Source organism: Equus caballus, chromosome 12, assembly GCF_041296265.1.
Source record: "Equus caballus isolate H_3958 breed thoroughbred chromosome 12, TB-T2T, whole genome shotgun sequence".
Taxonomy (NCBI): domain Eukaryota; kingdom Metazoa; phylum Chordata; class Mammalia; order Perissodactyla; family Equidae; genus Equus; species Equus caballus.
In genome coordinates, this window is record NC_091695.1 from 31053976 (window position 1) to 31070415 (window position 16440).

The 16440-nt window shown below is 38.2% G+C and overlaps 2 protein-coding genes across 2 annotated transcripts; both read left to right on the top strand.

The window, feature by feature from the left end:
* Positions 1–3871: 3871 nt before the first annotated feature.
* On the top strand, positions 3872–4462 carry LOC138916495 (olfactory receptor 5A1-like). Its single transcript, XM_070229135.1, has one exon. The coding sequence runs from the start codon at positions 3872–3874 to the stop codon at positions 4460–4462; it is 591 nt and encodes a 196-aa protein (XP_070085236.1).
* Positions 4463–15295: 10833 nt separating this feature from the next.
* On the top strand, positions 15296–16240 carry LOC138916849 (olfactory receptor 5AN6-like). The gene has a single exon (XM_070230453.1). It carries the CDS (start codon positions 15296–15298, stop codon positions 16238–16240), a length of 945 nt encoding a protein of 314 aa, XP_070086554.1.
* Positions 16241–16440: the final 200 nt, after the last annotated feature.

The window sequence follows — 16440 nt, forward strand, 5'->3', positions numbered from 1 at the left end:
GGCACTCCAGCTCATGTTTGTGGTTTCTCCCTTGTCCACAAAACAGGTCTGTTTTTTTGAGATGACTCAATTTACCAGATTTGCTCTCACAGGAATGTGCACAAAGAGCTAGTTGCAGAGTGAGGGGGATATGGGTTTAGCACTGGGTGGTTGAGGGTTCCAGTGGATCTGGAGGGGAGATCCTTTGCTGAGGTACCCCTTGAGGCTCATGGGTAGACTTCCTGCTGAAATTCTGAGCTCCTGTGCCCCTCTAATTCCCTTTGATATTAGTATCTTCCTCTTACCTGATCTCCCTTCTCCCTCCACTCGTGGTCTATCCACCCCTGTAGTCGACATACCTCTAGAGAGAACCGGGTTCTCCAGCTGTGTCCAGCCCTGCTGGAGTAGCCTGGGCACTAACTCACTGCTGCTTTCCTCTGGCAGGACAGTTTGCCACTGCTGAGTAGTTCATCTTCTGCAGTGTTGCCTTGAAGGTGGTGGTGCCGGGAAATCTCCTTTGCCTATCTTTACTGTGACCAAACTCACACCTTTTTTCTGCTTCAGTAATGTGCTGGAATCACATCTCCAGAAGACTTATCTTACACAAAATCTCTCTCATTCACAGTTGTCTGCCCAAGTGTGCACTCTCCAGGCTTACCTGACCACGGCCAAGATGGTTTGGGGCAGGTTTGTGGGCTCCTGCTGGCTCTCTAGCCCATACCAAAGTCTGTCTGCTTATTACTGGATGCACAGGTGGGTGAGATTCCTCCTGGATCCCTTTGCATTTGGTGCTGGTTACTACAACTTCCACACAGGCTCTTTTGTTCATGGTTGGATGTCCAATTCTTTATTACTAAAGCAGGACAATAATGGGGGACGTCTTTAGTCACTGTAATGCTGATATCAGCCCTTGTCTTGATAATTTTTACTCTCATCCATCTAATTATGTAGATTGCAGCCTAAATATTATCACTATTGTGTTGTCAAAAAAACGCCAAGTCAAAATTTTTGTTTAAAGGGATTCTTGGTTGATATTTTACCCCTGGAATCTGACAGAAGTGATATAAACCATTTCTGAAGAAACAAATTTTAAACACAAGCATCAATGATTCCTACAGATAAATTTTAAAGAAATATGAACTTAAGATAAAAAATTCACTAAGCCTACTAATAAACAGGGCGCCTTTGGTAAGAGTCAGAAATATCCTCAAACCATGGAATCAGATTTGCAAATATATGTATTTAAATTATTAGATAATAACTTCAATAAGTATGTTGAATACATTTAAATAAAGGATGCTATGGAAAGTATGAAGAAACAATAAGAGACTATCAAAACTGACCATTTGGGAAGAACGAAATGGAACATCTCAAGAGAAAAAAAATATGATTGAAATTTGAAATTAATGAGTGAGTTAAATAGCCAATCAGCACAACTTATGGTGGAATGAATTTACTGGAAGAGAGATTTGTAAAAATTAAACAGAACACAGTAGAGCAATACAAATAATGAATGTTTCAGTGATGTAGGGGGCAGAGCAAGTAGATCCAATGATGTACATCTAATTGGGGTCCCAGAGACATATAATAGAAATGTAGAGGCAATTTTCAGAGGAGTATCTGTGTTTAGTAGACAGCATACGAGAGTCATGGTTACCGTGTTGAATGAATGGACATTAGAGGAAGCTGTGAATACGTCTGTGAGTAGAAAGAGAAGAACGGTACATGCTGTAGCTGCTCAATAAATTAATTTGGTTGTCATGATTATTGGTTACGTTGATGATGAAGAATGTAATTTTCTGCTCTGTTCTCACAAAATTCTCCTTCCATTCAGTTTCCATGTGGACAGAATCACACCTAAGTCTGAGACGGTAAATGCATAGCTTGTCTGCTACCATTTCTCCTTCTGTACTGATGGCAGACATCTTGACTTTCTTTTCTAATTAATGTCTTCATTGCTTCAGATTTCTTCTTGAAACGGTGCCCCCAGAATCAATGATTGATCTGATTTTGGGAAATGAACAGTTTTACATTGTTTCTAAGGCTATACCTTGTGCTTCCATGGTGATTTTGTCTTTCCATTCACTTTTGCAACTAGGAGGCTGGTAAATGGCTGGGAGGGAGGAAGACATTCTGGATGGCTAATGCTGTATTTATTTGTAGTTCATACACATAGCTTATTCCGTTAATATCATAGCCTTTCTCCAGAGAGGTCTCCAAGACTTCTACTTTTACCTGTATATGGAAAATCCAGGCCACATTTAACATCTATTTTCTACCTTTCACAGCCCCGATGATTTTATTTCTGGTGTAGTTCATCTGAATAAAAAATGTGTTTGCATTGGGGCATGTCCTAACGACCATCTAGAGAGAAGACAGCTATTTCATCTTGAAGAGGGCATACAGAGCCTAGTGCAAAAATATTGTTTTGCTTATTTACCATTTGGCCTGAAGACTTAGTTCTTGCCTTCCTTGAACTGGCTCCAAAGAGAAAAAGAGAAAGAACTTCCAGAAATCCTGCCTCTGTTTCTTAGTCCCCATGCCCATTGCCTAAGCGTTCTAACCCTTACATGAGTTCAAGTTACTCTACTTCATAGGAGAAGACTCGAACCTAGGAATCAATAATAAAATCCAGGATGATTGAGAATCCAACAAAACCATATGCAAGGTGTTAAGTGGTTGTAATTTGCTGTGTAAAGGTTCCAGAGTTTCCAACAGATTTTTAAAGTATCACTGACTCAAAGATGTTCAAGAATCATTGTTCTAGACAGTTTAACTCATAAGTATCTCGGATCTGAGGTAATAAAAATCTGCACCGGCAAGGATGGGCATATAATGACTAGGCTTTTACAACCTGGTCTTGTCTAACTTCTCAGGAGACTTCATAGAGCCATTAAGTTTAAGTCACGTTGAGCTCCAAGCTATTTCTTGGTGCGTGACTCCTCCTACCATCCCATTGCATTATTCTTATTTCTCTCCAGGCTCTATGAAACCAGAAATGCAGTTATAGAATTGTCTACCCTTTCTGACTGCAGATTAATTGAATATTAGTTCCCAAAGGGATTTTAAAGAGTATCTATTTTACTATCCTCAAGTGACTATGGGGTCCAGTATGATTCAGGGGCTTTTACAAGCACTGAATTAATTTCACAGGCATGACTGATCAGAATCATTCTGTTTTACCATATAGAGGGAGGACATTATTTTGCTAATTTAAGCTATTTCTACTTCTCATATGTTTGTAAAATCTGAAATGATAAAACATGAAATTAAGACATTTTAGGAGATAATGTACCAATGATGTTCATTACTGTCTTTTGCCCCAAAGAGAATGACTGTACTTATGAAAGAAAATTTTTCAGTTAAGTTTGGTGATTATACATGGAACAAAAAGATTAACCCAACATTGATGATTTAAGACGTATATCTAGTCAGCTGCATGACTGGAAAGAAATGAAGAGTATTTCTTTGTGCTTTTTGAGAATAAAACCGTTTCCTTCTCTCATCGTTTTCTCAGCAGCTGTCACCGAGCAGGTCCATGGAAGGGGATAGAAATCGTACCTCTGTGGACATGTTTGCTCTCCTGGGACTCTCAGATGAAAAAGGTGTGCAGCCTATCCTCTTTCCAATCTTCCTAGGGATCCACCTTGTGACTCTCATCTGGAACATGGGTCTTATCATCCTAATCAGGATGGACTCCCACCTGTGCACACCTATGTACTTTTTTCTCAGTTTCCTGTCATTTATAGACATCTGCTATTCTTCTTCCACCAGCCCAAGGATGCTTTCAGACTTCTTAAAAGAAGAAAAAACGATTTCATTCATTGCTTGTGCCACCCAGTATTTTGTTGGGTGCTGGATGTGTCTGACAGAATGCTGTCTCTTGGCTGCCATGGCCTTTGACAGATATGTTGCTATTGGTAGGCCTCTGCAGTACTCAGCCATCATGGCTCCTGGCCTCTGTCAGAAGATGATTGCTGGGGCCTATGGGAGTGGTTTCCTTAGTAGCTTAGCTGAAATAATCCCTTGCTTTCATCTCTACTACTGTGGGCCCAATATCATTCCAAATTTCTTCTGTGACATAACCCACATCATATCCTTGTCTTGTTCCAATCCCTTCATCAGTCAAATGATTCTTTTTCTCATCACTTTTTTTGTTGGATTTGGTTCTTTCCTTGTTATACTCTTATCCTATGGTTTCATTGCAGCTTCCATCCTGAAAATATCCTCTATCAAAGGTAGTGCCAAGGCCTTCAATACCTGTGCCTCTCACCTGTTAGTAGTAACAATCTTCTATGGCACAGGCCTCTCGGTGTACATGCATCCTAGTTCTACTCACTCCAAGAAGCAGAACAAGGTGCTGTCAGTGTTCTATGTTATCTTTATCCCCATGTTAAACCCTCTTATCTATAGTCTGAGGAACAAGGAGATCAAAGAGGCCTTCCAGAGGGTGATAAAGAGGACCACACATTTACTTCAGTAAGAACAATATTTGTGCAGGTGTTATTTTCCCTATAAGGAAAAGAGGGATAAGAATATGTAAATAACATTTTGTATGTCGCAAGAATAGCTAAGTAGAGAGAAGATGTGACAACCTGGCTTCTGGGTTCCTGGTGCCATTATGTTTAGCTGCCACCACCAAGTGATCTGTCTGAGGCAGTGTCATCAGCATTGAACTGCATTTAAAAGGCTTGTTTACATAACTAGGCTCAGGTAGATAAAATCTGATGTTTGGACAACAGAGGTTCTGATAGATATTATATGTAGATAAATGACAAGACCTAGGAAGTCATGCATGGTTCTTCCCTCTACAATTTTTAAAATGTCCTTTATTTATTTTTGGTTGTTAAGCACTTTTTATATTTAAATAGAAATAAAATTACTTATAAAATCACATATGTATAAGTTAACAATAATTTAAAAAAGAATACCTTATCATCTGAGTTCCAAACACAGAGCGAGAAAGTCAGTGTGAGAAAGAGGAACACAGAAAGAGATAGGTAGAAAGAGAAATAGAGAGAGACACAAACACACAGAGGGAAAAGAAAGAGAGAGTGAAAAAGTGAACAGAGAGAAGGGAAGGGGAAGGGAGGAGAGGAGACAAAAGAAGAGGAGAGGGGAAAAGATTGATCTGTCTTTATTCCAAAATAACTTTGTTCCCTCCATCTTACTCCTTGAAACTCCTTATGAAGTGAGTTGTGAAAAACAGATGGGAGAAAGGAATAGTAGAAAGGAGGGGCACTTTTCAGGTTAAGAGTTGGGGAGATTCTCAGAGGCTAGAAAGAAGTCAAAGTCATCAATTTCTGGGCACAGGTGGCCTGAAGCATGCTCCATGGTAGCTTCCCAGGGACAGCGAAAGACTCAGAAACAAAGGCTGTCATGTTATGTCTAGGGACTCACAGTCTGAGTCCCAGAGATGTGAGCCCCCTAGGAATTCCAAGTCCTTAAGTATGATCAGCAAGCAGTAGAAACAGTCTGTATGAGGGTACCATGGAGACTCAAAGTCTAACCAAGAGAATTTAAAGAAAATTTTAAAAAGAGATATTTTTCAGACAAGAGTTTATAGACTAAGCTTCATACATACTACAGTAGTGTATACACAACATACTACACTTCACTAGTTACATTGCATAGATGTGATTTTTGTTCTATTATTATGTGCACTTGGCAAGTGGGAAATTATCCCCATTTTACAGATAGAACTTTTGGGTATATTGTGGTCTGCCTTGTTCTTCCCAGGGTAGCAAGAATCCGTCTTGAAGCTCACTAAGTATCAGATGTGGAACATAAATGGTTTTTACTGATCAGAAACGTCATTTATTGCTTTGCCATGGTGCCCAATTTCTATACCTTAGGTGTTATATATTTAAACTATCTTACGAATCTGTTCGTTGAAAATATTCACAACACAGTTTTTATCAGAGTGAATACATAACTATTAACCAATTGGTAAGAGTTAAATCAAATAATTAACTCATTATCCCATCCATCCCTTTCTCCTTAGAAGTAAGATTAGCTGAAGTAGATCCAACATGAATGGGGACCTTTCTAAAACATCTCTGTATCCCTAGTAATGGCAGGGTAGATGAGCTCCATTAAAAAACCAAAAACCAAAACACTAAAACCAAAAGTTCGTGGGAATGATCTTAAGTAGATATTTTTTTCTTTTGTGAGGAAGATTAGCCCTGAGCTAACATCTGCTGCCAATCCTCCTCTTTTTTGCCAAGGAAGACTGGCCCTGAACTAAATTCATGCCCATCTTCCTCTACTTTATACGTGGGATGCCTGCCACAGCATGGCTTGCCAAGTGGTGCATATGTCCACACCCGGGATCTGAACTGGCGAACCCCAGGCTGCCGAAGTGGAATGTGCGAACTTAACCGCTGCAAAACAGGGCCAGCCCCAGTAGATATTTTTAATGAAGAATTAGTAATGCAGCATAATATATTGGAAAGAACTCCAATTCAGAACACATAAATTTCACCTACTTTTTTTTTTTTTGGTGAAGATTAGCCCTGAGCTAACATCCTCCTCTAATCTTCCTCTTTTTCCCTGAGGAGGATTGGCCCTGAGCTAACATCTGTGTCCATCTTCCTCTATTTTATATGTGGGATGCCTGCCACAGCATGGCTTGATAAACTGTGTGTGTGTCTGCACCCAGGTTCTGGGTCTGCAAACCCCAGGCTGCCAAAGAGGAGCACATGAACTTAACCACTGCAGCACCATGCCAGCCCCTAAATTGCACCTACTTAAAGGGAAGGCATGCTGTTTACTTCACACTCTGATAAGTGCTTCATAAGCATTGTATAATTTGATTTTATGAAGAGCTGCTCCATCAAGTAGCTCATACTATAAGCCCCATTTTTAAGGTGATAATAGTGAGGTTTGAAGAGGTTAATTTGCTCAGGAACACACAGCAAGGATGTGGAAAGCTGGAATTCAACCAATTAGCTGATACCAGTGCCCATGGTATTAACCTCAATGATCTGTGACTCTGTCATGAATTAGTTTCATTGTATTCCTTGTTGCTCCTATATCCTCACTTATGCATAGGAAATCATGCTGTGTCAGCCACCCAGGGCTGCTGTGATAATTGATTCAGGTCAGGGAGTTGAGAAAGTGTGCATATTTAAAATGGAATCAATTTGTGAACAGGGAAGTGTCCAAATATCTAATTTATTGTTTTTAAGCTGTATTGTCAGCCAGTTGTGTCATCTTTGGTAAATGTCTTAGCACCTCTGGCTTCAATCCTCACCTTGAAAATGATGGTCTTAAACTAGGTGCTCTCTCGGTCCCTTCCAGCTCAAAGAAATCTAAGTTCATTAAAAGAAAAGCTATAATTACGAGGTCATAATAGGACCATGGGGAAGTGGGGAATTGAGTCAGAAGGGACATGGCAAAGTGGGATGTGAAATTAGCAGGGAAATCATCTTGATGACAACCATGACACCAGAAGGCAGGTACCTGGAGAGTTTTCTCCCTAGAATTGTCTTTTCTCCTTTCACTTCTGCCTTAATAATACATTTAAGAGGATCTCCAGTTGTGGGCATCTCTTTGGCTGTGAGTGGACAACCAATGTCATGGCCAAAAGCGCCCATCCTGGAGTGCAATAGGGCACACCTGAATAATTCTTTTGAAAAGAATAAGGAATTTCAACTTTGTCAAGAACTCTTGTTATCCTGAGGGATCTAGGTCAAGGTGAGAGGGCAAGATTTATAGAAAACAGTGGATTCTGTGTTATCCCAATATCCATGTGATTCTTCCAGTAAGACCAACATGGAGTAAGATTTATGGTCCTCATAAGTTTTATGAGGTTTATGTTATCTCTCATTCTTAACCTCTTCTCATATTTCTTTATCTAGCCTTTTTGTTCTGGTTAAGACTGTCAGTACTATGTTGAATGAGAGTGGTGAGAGTGAGCATCCTTGTCTTGTTCCTGATGTTAGAGGAAAAAGTTTGTTTTTCACATTGAGTATAACATTAGCTGTGGGTTTGTTTTTGATGGCATTTGTTATGTTAAGGTATTGTCTTTCTATTTCCAGTTTTTTTGGGTTTTAATCATGAAAGGATGTTGTATTTTATCCTATGCTTTTTCTGCATCTATGAGATGACCACGTGATTTCTATCTTTCATTCTAGTAATGTGGTGTGTCACATTTATTGATTTGTGCATGTTGAACTATCCTTCCATCCCATGGATAAATCCCAGTTGGTCATAGTATATAATCCTTTTCCTGTGTGGTTGAATTTGATTTGCTAATATTTCCTGACTATTTTTGCATCTATATTTAGGATGGATATTGGCCTATAGTTTTTTTTTTTTTTCCTGTGGTGTCCTTATCTGGCTTTGGTGTCAGGGTGATATTGACCTCCTAAAATTCCATTAGAAGTATTCCTTCCTGTTTTTGAAAGTGTTTGAGAAGGATTGGCACTAATTATTCTGTAAATGTTTGGTATAATTTGCCAGGGAAGATATCTGCTTCTGTGGGTTTCTGTGTTAGGAGGTTTTTGATTACTGATTCAATCTCCTTATTTGTCTTTGTTCTATTCAAATTTTCTGTGTCTTCCTGATTCATTCTTGATAGCTTGTATATTTCTAGGAAGTTCTCCATTTCTTCTAGATTATTCAATTTGTTGGCATATGATTGTTCATAGTAGTTCCTTATAATCTTACGTATTTCTGCAGTATTGCTTGTAATGTCTCCTATTTCATTTCTGATTTTGAGACTTTTGACTTTATTTCTTAGTCTAAAGATTTGTCAATTCTTTTTGTCATATGGAAAACTAGCTCTTAACTTCATTGATTGATTCTATTGTTTTTTTGGTATGTAACTTATTTACTTCCACTCTGACCTTTGTTATTTCCTTCCTTCTACTCACTTTGGGCTTAGTTTGTTCTTTTTTAGTCCCTGAGACATAATGTTAGGTTGTTGTTAGAGATTCTTCTATATGCTTAATATATGCATTTATCACTATAAAATTCCCTCTCAGAAATGCTTTTGTAGCATCCCATTGGTTGTGGTGTATTATGTTTCCATTTCAATTAGTTTCAAGATGTTTTTTGATTTCCTGTTTGATTTCTCATTTGACTCAATGGTTGTTCAGGAGTGTGTTGTTTAGTTTACACATATGTATACATTTTGCAGCTTTCTTCTTCTTTATTTCTAGTTTCATATCAATGTTGTCAGAAGAGATACTTGGTATGATTTCAATCTTAAATTTTGTAAGACATATTTTGTGTCCTATCATATGATGTATTCTGGAAATATTCTGTGTGAACTTGAGGAGTGCATGTATTCTGCTGCTATTGGATGGAATGTTCTATAAATGTCTTAGGTCCATTTCATCTAATGTGTGTTTTAAGTCCAACATTTCCTTTGTTGATTTTCTGTCTGGATGAACTACCCATTGCTAAAAGATGGGTATTAAAATCCCTATAATTATTGTATGGTGTCTAAATCTCTTTTCAGGTCTGTTCATATTTGATTAATATACTTTATTGCTCTGATTTTGAATGCATATATATTTACATTTATCATCTTGATGACTTGCCCTCTGTATTGTTATATAATGATCTTTTTTGTCTCTTGTTTCTGTGTTTGGCTTAAAGTGTTTTTGTCTGATATGAATGTAGCTATTTCTGCTTCATTTTGCTTTCTCCTTGCATAAAGTGTCTTTTCCATCCCTTCACTGTGAGCCTATGTGTGTCTTAAAGCTGTAGTGAGTCTCTTGTAGGCAGCATATAGTTGGGTCTTGCTTTTTAATCCATCCAGTACTCTGCCTGTTGATTGGTGAATTCAATCCATTTACATTTGGAGTGATTATTGATATTTGAGGACTTACTAATGCAATCTTATTCATAGTTTTCTGGTTGGTTTTTATTTTAGTTGTTTCTTTTCCCCTCTGTTTCTGTGTACCATAGTACATTGGTGATTTTCTTGGGTCGTATGCTCTATTTTCTCTTTCTTTGTGTTTTGGGAATCTACTCCAAGTTTTTGCTTTGTGCTTATCATAAGTCTTATATAAACATCTCACAGGGAGGGCAGTCCATTTTTAGCTTATAGTAACTTAACTTAGTCTACAAAAGCCGTACCTGTCTATTCTCCCCTTTTATGTTGTGTATGCCATTATTTCTTTTCACATGTATTGTTTAACAAATCATAGTAGCTACAATTATTTTAACACTCTTCACTTTTAACATTTTAAAGTATAGTTAAGTGGTTTACACACCACCCAAGTACAGAATAAGAATCTTTTTAAGCCTGATAGTGTATTTCCCTTTATTACTGTGTTGTATACTTTCAGATGTTTTAATGTCACTGACTAATGTCTTTTTGTTTCAGCTGAAAAAACTTCTTACAGCATTTTTTCCAAGGCAGGTCTAGTGGTGATGAACAGCCTCAGCTTTTGTGTTTCTAGGAAAGTCTTTATTCATACTCGTATCTGAAGTGTAACTTTGTGGGATGGAGTATTCTTGGCTTTCAGTTTTTCTTTCAGTACTGACTGTGTCATTTTACTCTCTCCTGGCCTGTAGGATGTGTGCTTGAAAACTGCTGATAGCTTAGTGAAGATTCATTTTTAGGTTATAATCTCTCTCTCTTTTTTTTAAGGATTCTCTCTTTATCTTTGATTTTTGATAGCATTATTATAGTGTTTCTTGGAGAAGCTCTTTTTTCATGAGATAATGGAGTTATCTGTTAGCTTTCTGAACTTAGATGTTTAAATCTCTCCCAGGTTTTGGAAGTTCTCAGGATTATTTATTTAAATAAAATTTTTGCCACCTTCTCTGTCTTTTCTAATTTTTAACGTCTATTATTCTAATTTGGTTTTGATGGAATCCCATAGATTACGTAGGCTTTCTTTGTTATTTCTCATTCTTTTTTCTTTGCTCAGCACTGACTGGGTTATTTCAAACTCCCTGTCCTGTAGCTCACTTTTTCATTTTTCATCTGCTCTACTCTACTGCAGATGCTCTCTATTGCATTTTTCATTTCATTCATTGAACGCCTCAGATCCTGAATTCCTGTTTGGTTCCTTTTTATAATTTTTATCTCTTTGGTGAGTATCTCATTTTGTTCATTTTTCCTCCCTTATGTCATTCAATTGTTTTTCCCAGTTTTCTTGTGGTTGTTTTAAACAGCTGTTTTAAAAATCTTTATCAGCCAGGTTGCAAAATTCTGTGCCTTTCAGCTTTGTACTTTGAGAATTATTGTTCTCTTTAGGTGATGACATATTTTCTTGATAATTCATGTTTCTTGTAGGTTTGTATTGCTGCTTTAGTATTTGAAGTAGCAGACATCTCCTTAAATCTTTACTAATTGCCTCAGATGGGGTATTCCATCTTTTGTGATTTTATAGGTGAGTTTTCCTCTGCCTTTGTATGGGTACACATGTTCCACTCTTCTCGTTCCCTCTTGTTGTAGAATTCTTAAGCTATTGTATTTTCTCTCGTTCTTACCACCTAACCAGTCTGGCTACTGGAAACCTCTATTAAGTTTTCCGGAATGTGGCTCTAGAGCTCCTGTTTGTGGTTTCTCCCTCGCCCAGAGACCCTGATCTCTCTTTCTGAGAGAACTCAGTTTACTAGATTTGCTCTCACTGCTGCTCTCAAGAATATGCACAAGAAGCTAGTGGCAGGGTGGGGAGAGGTGTGGGTTTAAGACTGGGAGGCTGGGGTTTCTCGTGCATCTGGTCAGGAGATCTTCTGTTGTGGTACTCTTAGTGGCTCATTGGTGGACTTCCTGCTGAAATAGGGAACTATACTTCATTAATACCTTTGATATATGTTTTTTTGATCCCTTTCCTGATCTCCTCTCTCTCTCCAGTCATGGATTACTTGTTCAGTAGTCTAGGTACTTCTAGGGATAAAGAGGTTTCTGAATGCATCTAGCACAACTGTGGTATCCTGGGTACTCAGTGACTGTTTTTTTTCCCCTGCAGGAGAGTTTGCCACGACGAATTGTTTAACTTCTGCAGTGTTGCCTTGGGAAAGGTGGTGCTGAGAAATCTCCTTTCATTGTCTTCACTGTAAACAAATTCGTATTTTTCTTCAGCTCCAATTGTGTGCTGGAATCCTCTCTCAGGAAGTGCGAGCTTCTGCAAAGTCTCTCTCATTCATGGGTGGCTGCTCAAATCATCTCTAGCCTTTGCTCAACCTTGACCAAGATGGGTTGGGGCAGGCTCACACTGATCCTGCTGGCTTTGTAGCCCATACTGAAGTCTGTTTGCCTGTTACTGGTTCACAGGTGGGCAGATTCCTCCTGGTCTCTTGGCATTTGGTGCTGGATACTACAACTCCCACAAAGGTACTTTTGTTTGTGGATGACTTCTAATTCATTGTTACTAAAGCAGGAGAAAAAGGAGGAATGTCTTTTCAGTGCTAAGATGCTGATATCACTCCTTTCCCTGATAATTTTTAATCTTATCTATCTACTTATGTAGATATGCAGTCTATTTGATGTGAATATTATAACATCAAAAAACATCAAGTCAAAATTTTTGTTTAAAGGAATTCTGGCTTGGTGTTGTCCCTAAGGTATCTGACAGAAGTAATGTAAATCATTTCTGAGGGAACACATTTTAAACTGAAGCATCAATGTTTCCCACAGATAAATTTTAAGAGAACATTGTTTAAGATAAAAATATTACTCACCACACAATTAAACAAGGCACTTGAGCAAGAGTAAGAAACAATATCAAACTATGGAGTGCAATTTGGAAAACTATGTATTTATATTATTAGCTAATAATTATTTCAATAAGTACGTTTTAAAAGTTTAAATAAAGGATATTATTGAAAGTAAGATAAAGCAATATGAGACTTTCCAAGCTGACCATGTGGATAAAGAACAATGTGAAACCTTTAGAGAGAAAACAAAATGTTATGATTGAAATTTGAAATTCAATGGATGAGTTAAACAGCCCACAAGCACAATTTATGAGAGAACTAATTTACTGGAATAGAGATCTTTAAAAATTAAACAGAGCACAGTAGAGGAAGCCAAACAATGGATGTTTCAGTGATGTGGAAAGTAGAGCAAGAAGATTCAAGATACAGCTAACTGGGGTTCCAGAGGCATATAATAGAAATATTAATAGAAATATAGAGACAATGTTAAGAGTATTAGCTTTGTTTAGTAGGAGCACACCAGACTTAGGCTACCATATTGATTGAATGAACATTAGAGGAAGCTGTGAATGTCTCCGTGATTGCAAGAAGAACAGTATATATTGCAGTTGCTCAATAAATCTTTTTGTTGTCATGATTATTGGTCATGATGATGATGGTAACGATAATGAAGAATGTGATTGTCTCCTCTGTTCTCGCAAAATTCTCTCCCCATTCAGTCTTACTGTGGACATAACCACATCTAAGTCTGGGATGAATTACACATATCTGTCTGTTACCATTTCTCCTTCCGTATTGACTACTAATCTTAAATTTCTTCTCTAATTAATAACTTCATTCCTTCAGAATTATTTTCAAAACAGTGCATAAATCAACTGTTTTCAAAACATGTTCAAGGGACTATGAAGCAATGATTAGTCTGATTTTGGGGAATGAAACTGTCCACCTTACTTCTCAGGCTATAGTCTTATGCTTCTATGGGTATTTTCTCTTTTCATTCATTTTTGGAATTAGGAGGCTGAGAAATAGTTGGGGAAAAGAAAGACACTCTGGGTAGCTAATACTGACAAATATTTGTTGTTCACAAACGCAGTTTATTCCATTAATGTCACAGCCTACTTCCAGGGAAATCTCCAAGACTTCTACTTTTAACCATATACAACTCTTAGGCTGTATTTGGCATCTATTTTCTACCTTTCACAGCTTTCTATTATTTTCTTTCTAGTTTGAGTTCATCTAAATAAAAGTGGGTTTGTGTTGGTAGTTGTTGTATGACCATCTGGAGAGATGACAACTACAGCATCTTGAAGAGGGCATTCAGTACCTAAGGCAAAAACATTATTTTGGTTATTTACCATTTGGCCTGAGGACTTAGTGCTTACTTTCCCTGGACTGGCTCCAAAGACAAAAGGAGGAAGAACTTCCAGAAATCCTGCCTCAGTTTCCTAATCCCCATATCCACTGCCTAAGCATCCTAACCTTTACATGAGTTAAAGTCAGTTTATTTTGTAGAAGTCTTTAACCTAGGAACCATGAATAGAATGGAGGGTGACTGAGAATCTAACAAAACCATGTGCAAAGGCGGTAAGTAGCTGCAGTTTGCTTGGTAGATGGTCCAGAATTTCCAAAAGAGTTTCAAAAGTATCACTGACTCAGAGAAGATCAGAAATCACTGTCCTAGATAATTTAACTCATAAGTATTTCTATACTGAGGAAAGAAAAAAATACGCCTCTGAGGAAAGGAGCATAATGGCTCTTTCAATCTTTCTTACCTAATTTCTCAGTATCTTTCTTAGCATCGTTAATAAGAGTAAGTCACATCCATTTCCAAGCTGCTTCTTGGTGTGTGACTCGTCCCACCATCCCATTGCATTATTCTTATATCTTTCAAGGCTGTATGAGTGCAGAAAGACAGCTATAGAAATGTCCACACTCCCTGATTACAGATTAATTGAACATTAGTTCTCAAGGAGATTTTAAAGAGCATGTATTTCATCATCCTTATTTGACGTATGAGGCTCACAGGATTCAGTGGCTTCTTCAATCACCGAATAAATGTCAGAGCCATGCCTTGGCAGAATCGTTCTGTTTCACCATATAGAGAGATGACAGTGTTTTTCTGGTTTACTATATGTCTAAGTCTCCTATTTTTTTTGAGGAAGATTAGCCCTGAGCTAACTACTGCCAATCCTCCTTTTTTTGCTGAGGAAGACTGGCCCTGAGCTAACATCCATGCCTATCTTCCTCCACTTTATACGTGGGACGCCTACCACAGCATGGCTTTTGCCAAACGCTGCCGTGTCCACACCTGGGATCTGAACTGGCGAACCCTGGGCCGCTGAAGCTGAATGTGCGAACTTAACCGCTGCACCACCGGGCTGACCCCTCCTATATTTTAAAAATCTGGAACAGAAAAACATGAAATCAAGACATTTTAGTAGATAATGTACTAATGGTGCCTGTTTACTGTCTTTTGTCCCCAAAGAGAATGACAATATTTAACTAAGAGAAGTTTTTAGTTAAGTTTCATGATTATACATGAAACACAGATTAACTTGACATTCATGATTGAAGATGTATACACAGTCAGTAGCATCACTGGAAAAAAATAGTGTCTTCTTTTGTTTTTTGAGGATGAAAACATTTCCTTCTCTCATCTTTTTCTCAGCAGATAGTACTGAGCAGGTCCATGAAAGAGGATAGAAATCATACTTCTGTGGCCATGTTTGTTCTCCTGGGACTGTCAGATGAAAAAGAGCTGCAACTTATCCTCTTTCCAATCTTCCTAGGGATCTACCTTCTGACCATAATCTGGAACCTTGGTCTCATCCTCCTTATCAGGATGGACTCCCACCTGCACACACCTATGTACTTTTTTCTCAGTTTCCTGTCATTTATAGACATCTGCTATTCTTCTTCCATCAGCCCAAGGATGCTTTCAGACTTCTTAAAAGATGAAAAAACAATTTCGTTCATTGCTTGTGCCACCCAGTATTTTGTTGGGTCCTGGATGGCTCAGGCTGAGTGCTGCCTGTTGGCCGTAATGGCCTATGACAGATATATTGCTATTGGTAGGCCTCTGCAGTACTCAGCCATCATGGATCCTGACCTCTGTCAGAAGATGGTTGCTGGAGCCTATGGGAGTGGTTTCCTTGGTAGCTTAATTCAAACAGTTTCTTGCTTTCATCTCTACTTTTGTGGGCACAATATCATTCCAAATTTCTTCTGTGACATAACCCAGATTATTTCCTTGTCTTGCTCCAATCCCTTTATGAGCCAAATGATTCTTTTTCTGGAATCTATTTTTGTTGGATTCACTTCCTTCCTTGTCATCCTCTTATCCTATGGTTTTATTGCAACTTCCATCCTGAAAATATCCTCCATAAAAGGTAGTGCCAAGGCCTTCAATACCTGTGCCTCCCACCTGGCTGTTGTGACAATATTCTATGGCATGGGCTTCTCTGTGTACCTGCATCCTAGCTCTAGCCACTCCAAAAAGCAGAACAACGTTCTGTCAGTGTTCTATGTTATCCTCATCCCAATGTTAAACCCTTTTATCTATAGCCTGAGGAACAAGGAGATCAAAGAGGCCTTGATGAGGGTAGTAAAGAAGGCAACATATTTATCTCAGTAAGAATAATATTTGAGCAAATATTATTTCCTCCATGAGGAAGACAAGGGTAAAAATATGCAAGTGACCTTTTATAGGTTACAAGAAGGCTAGGTAGAGAGAAGAAGTGAAAACTTGGCTTCTCATGTCTTAATGCCATTATGTTTAGCTGCCACCACCAAGTGATCTGCCTAATGCAGTGTCAGCAACATTGAATTCAGTTT

What these genes read in the sequence shown, in the direction of transcription:
- LOC138916495 (XM_070229135.1), top strand. Translation starts at nt 3,872, where the DNA reads ATGGCCTTTGACAGATATGTTGCTATTGGTAGGCCTCTGCAGTACTCA.
- LOC138916849 (XM_070230453.1), top strand. Translation starts at nt 15,296, where the DNA reads ATGAAAGAGGATAGAAATCATACTTCTGTGGCCATGTTTGTTCTCCTG.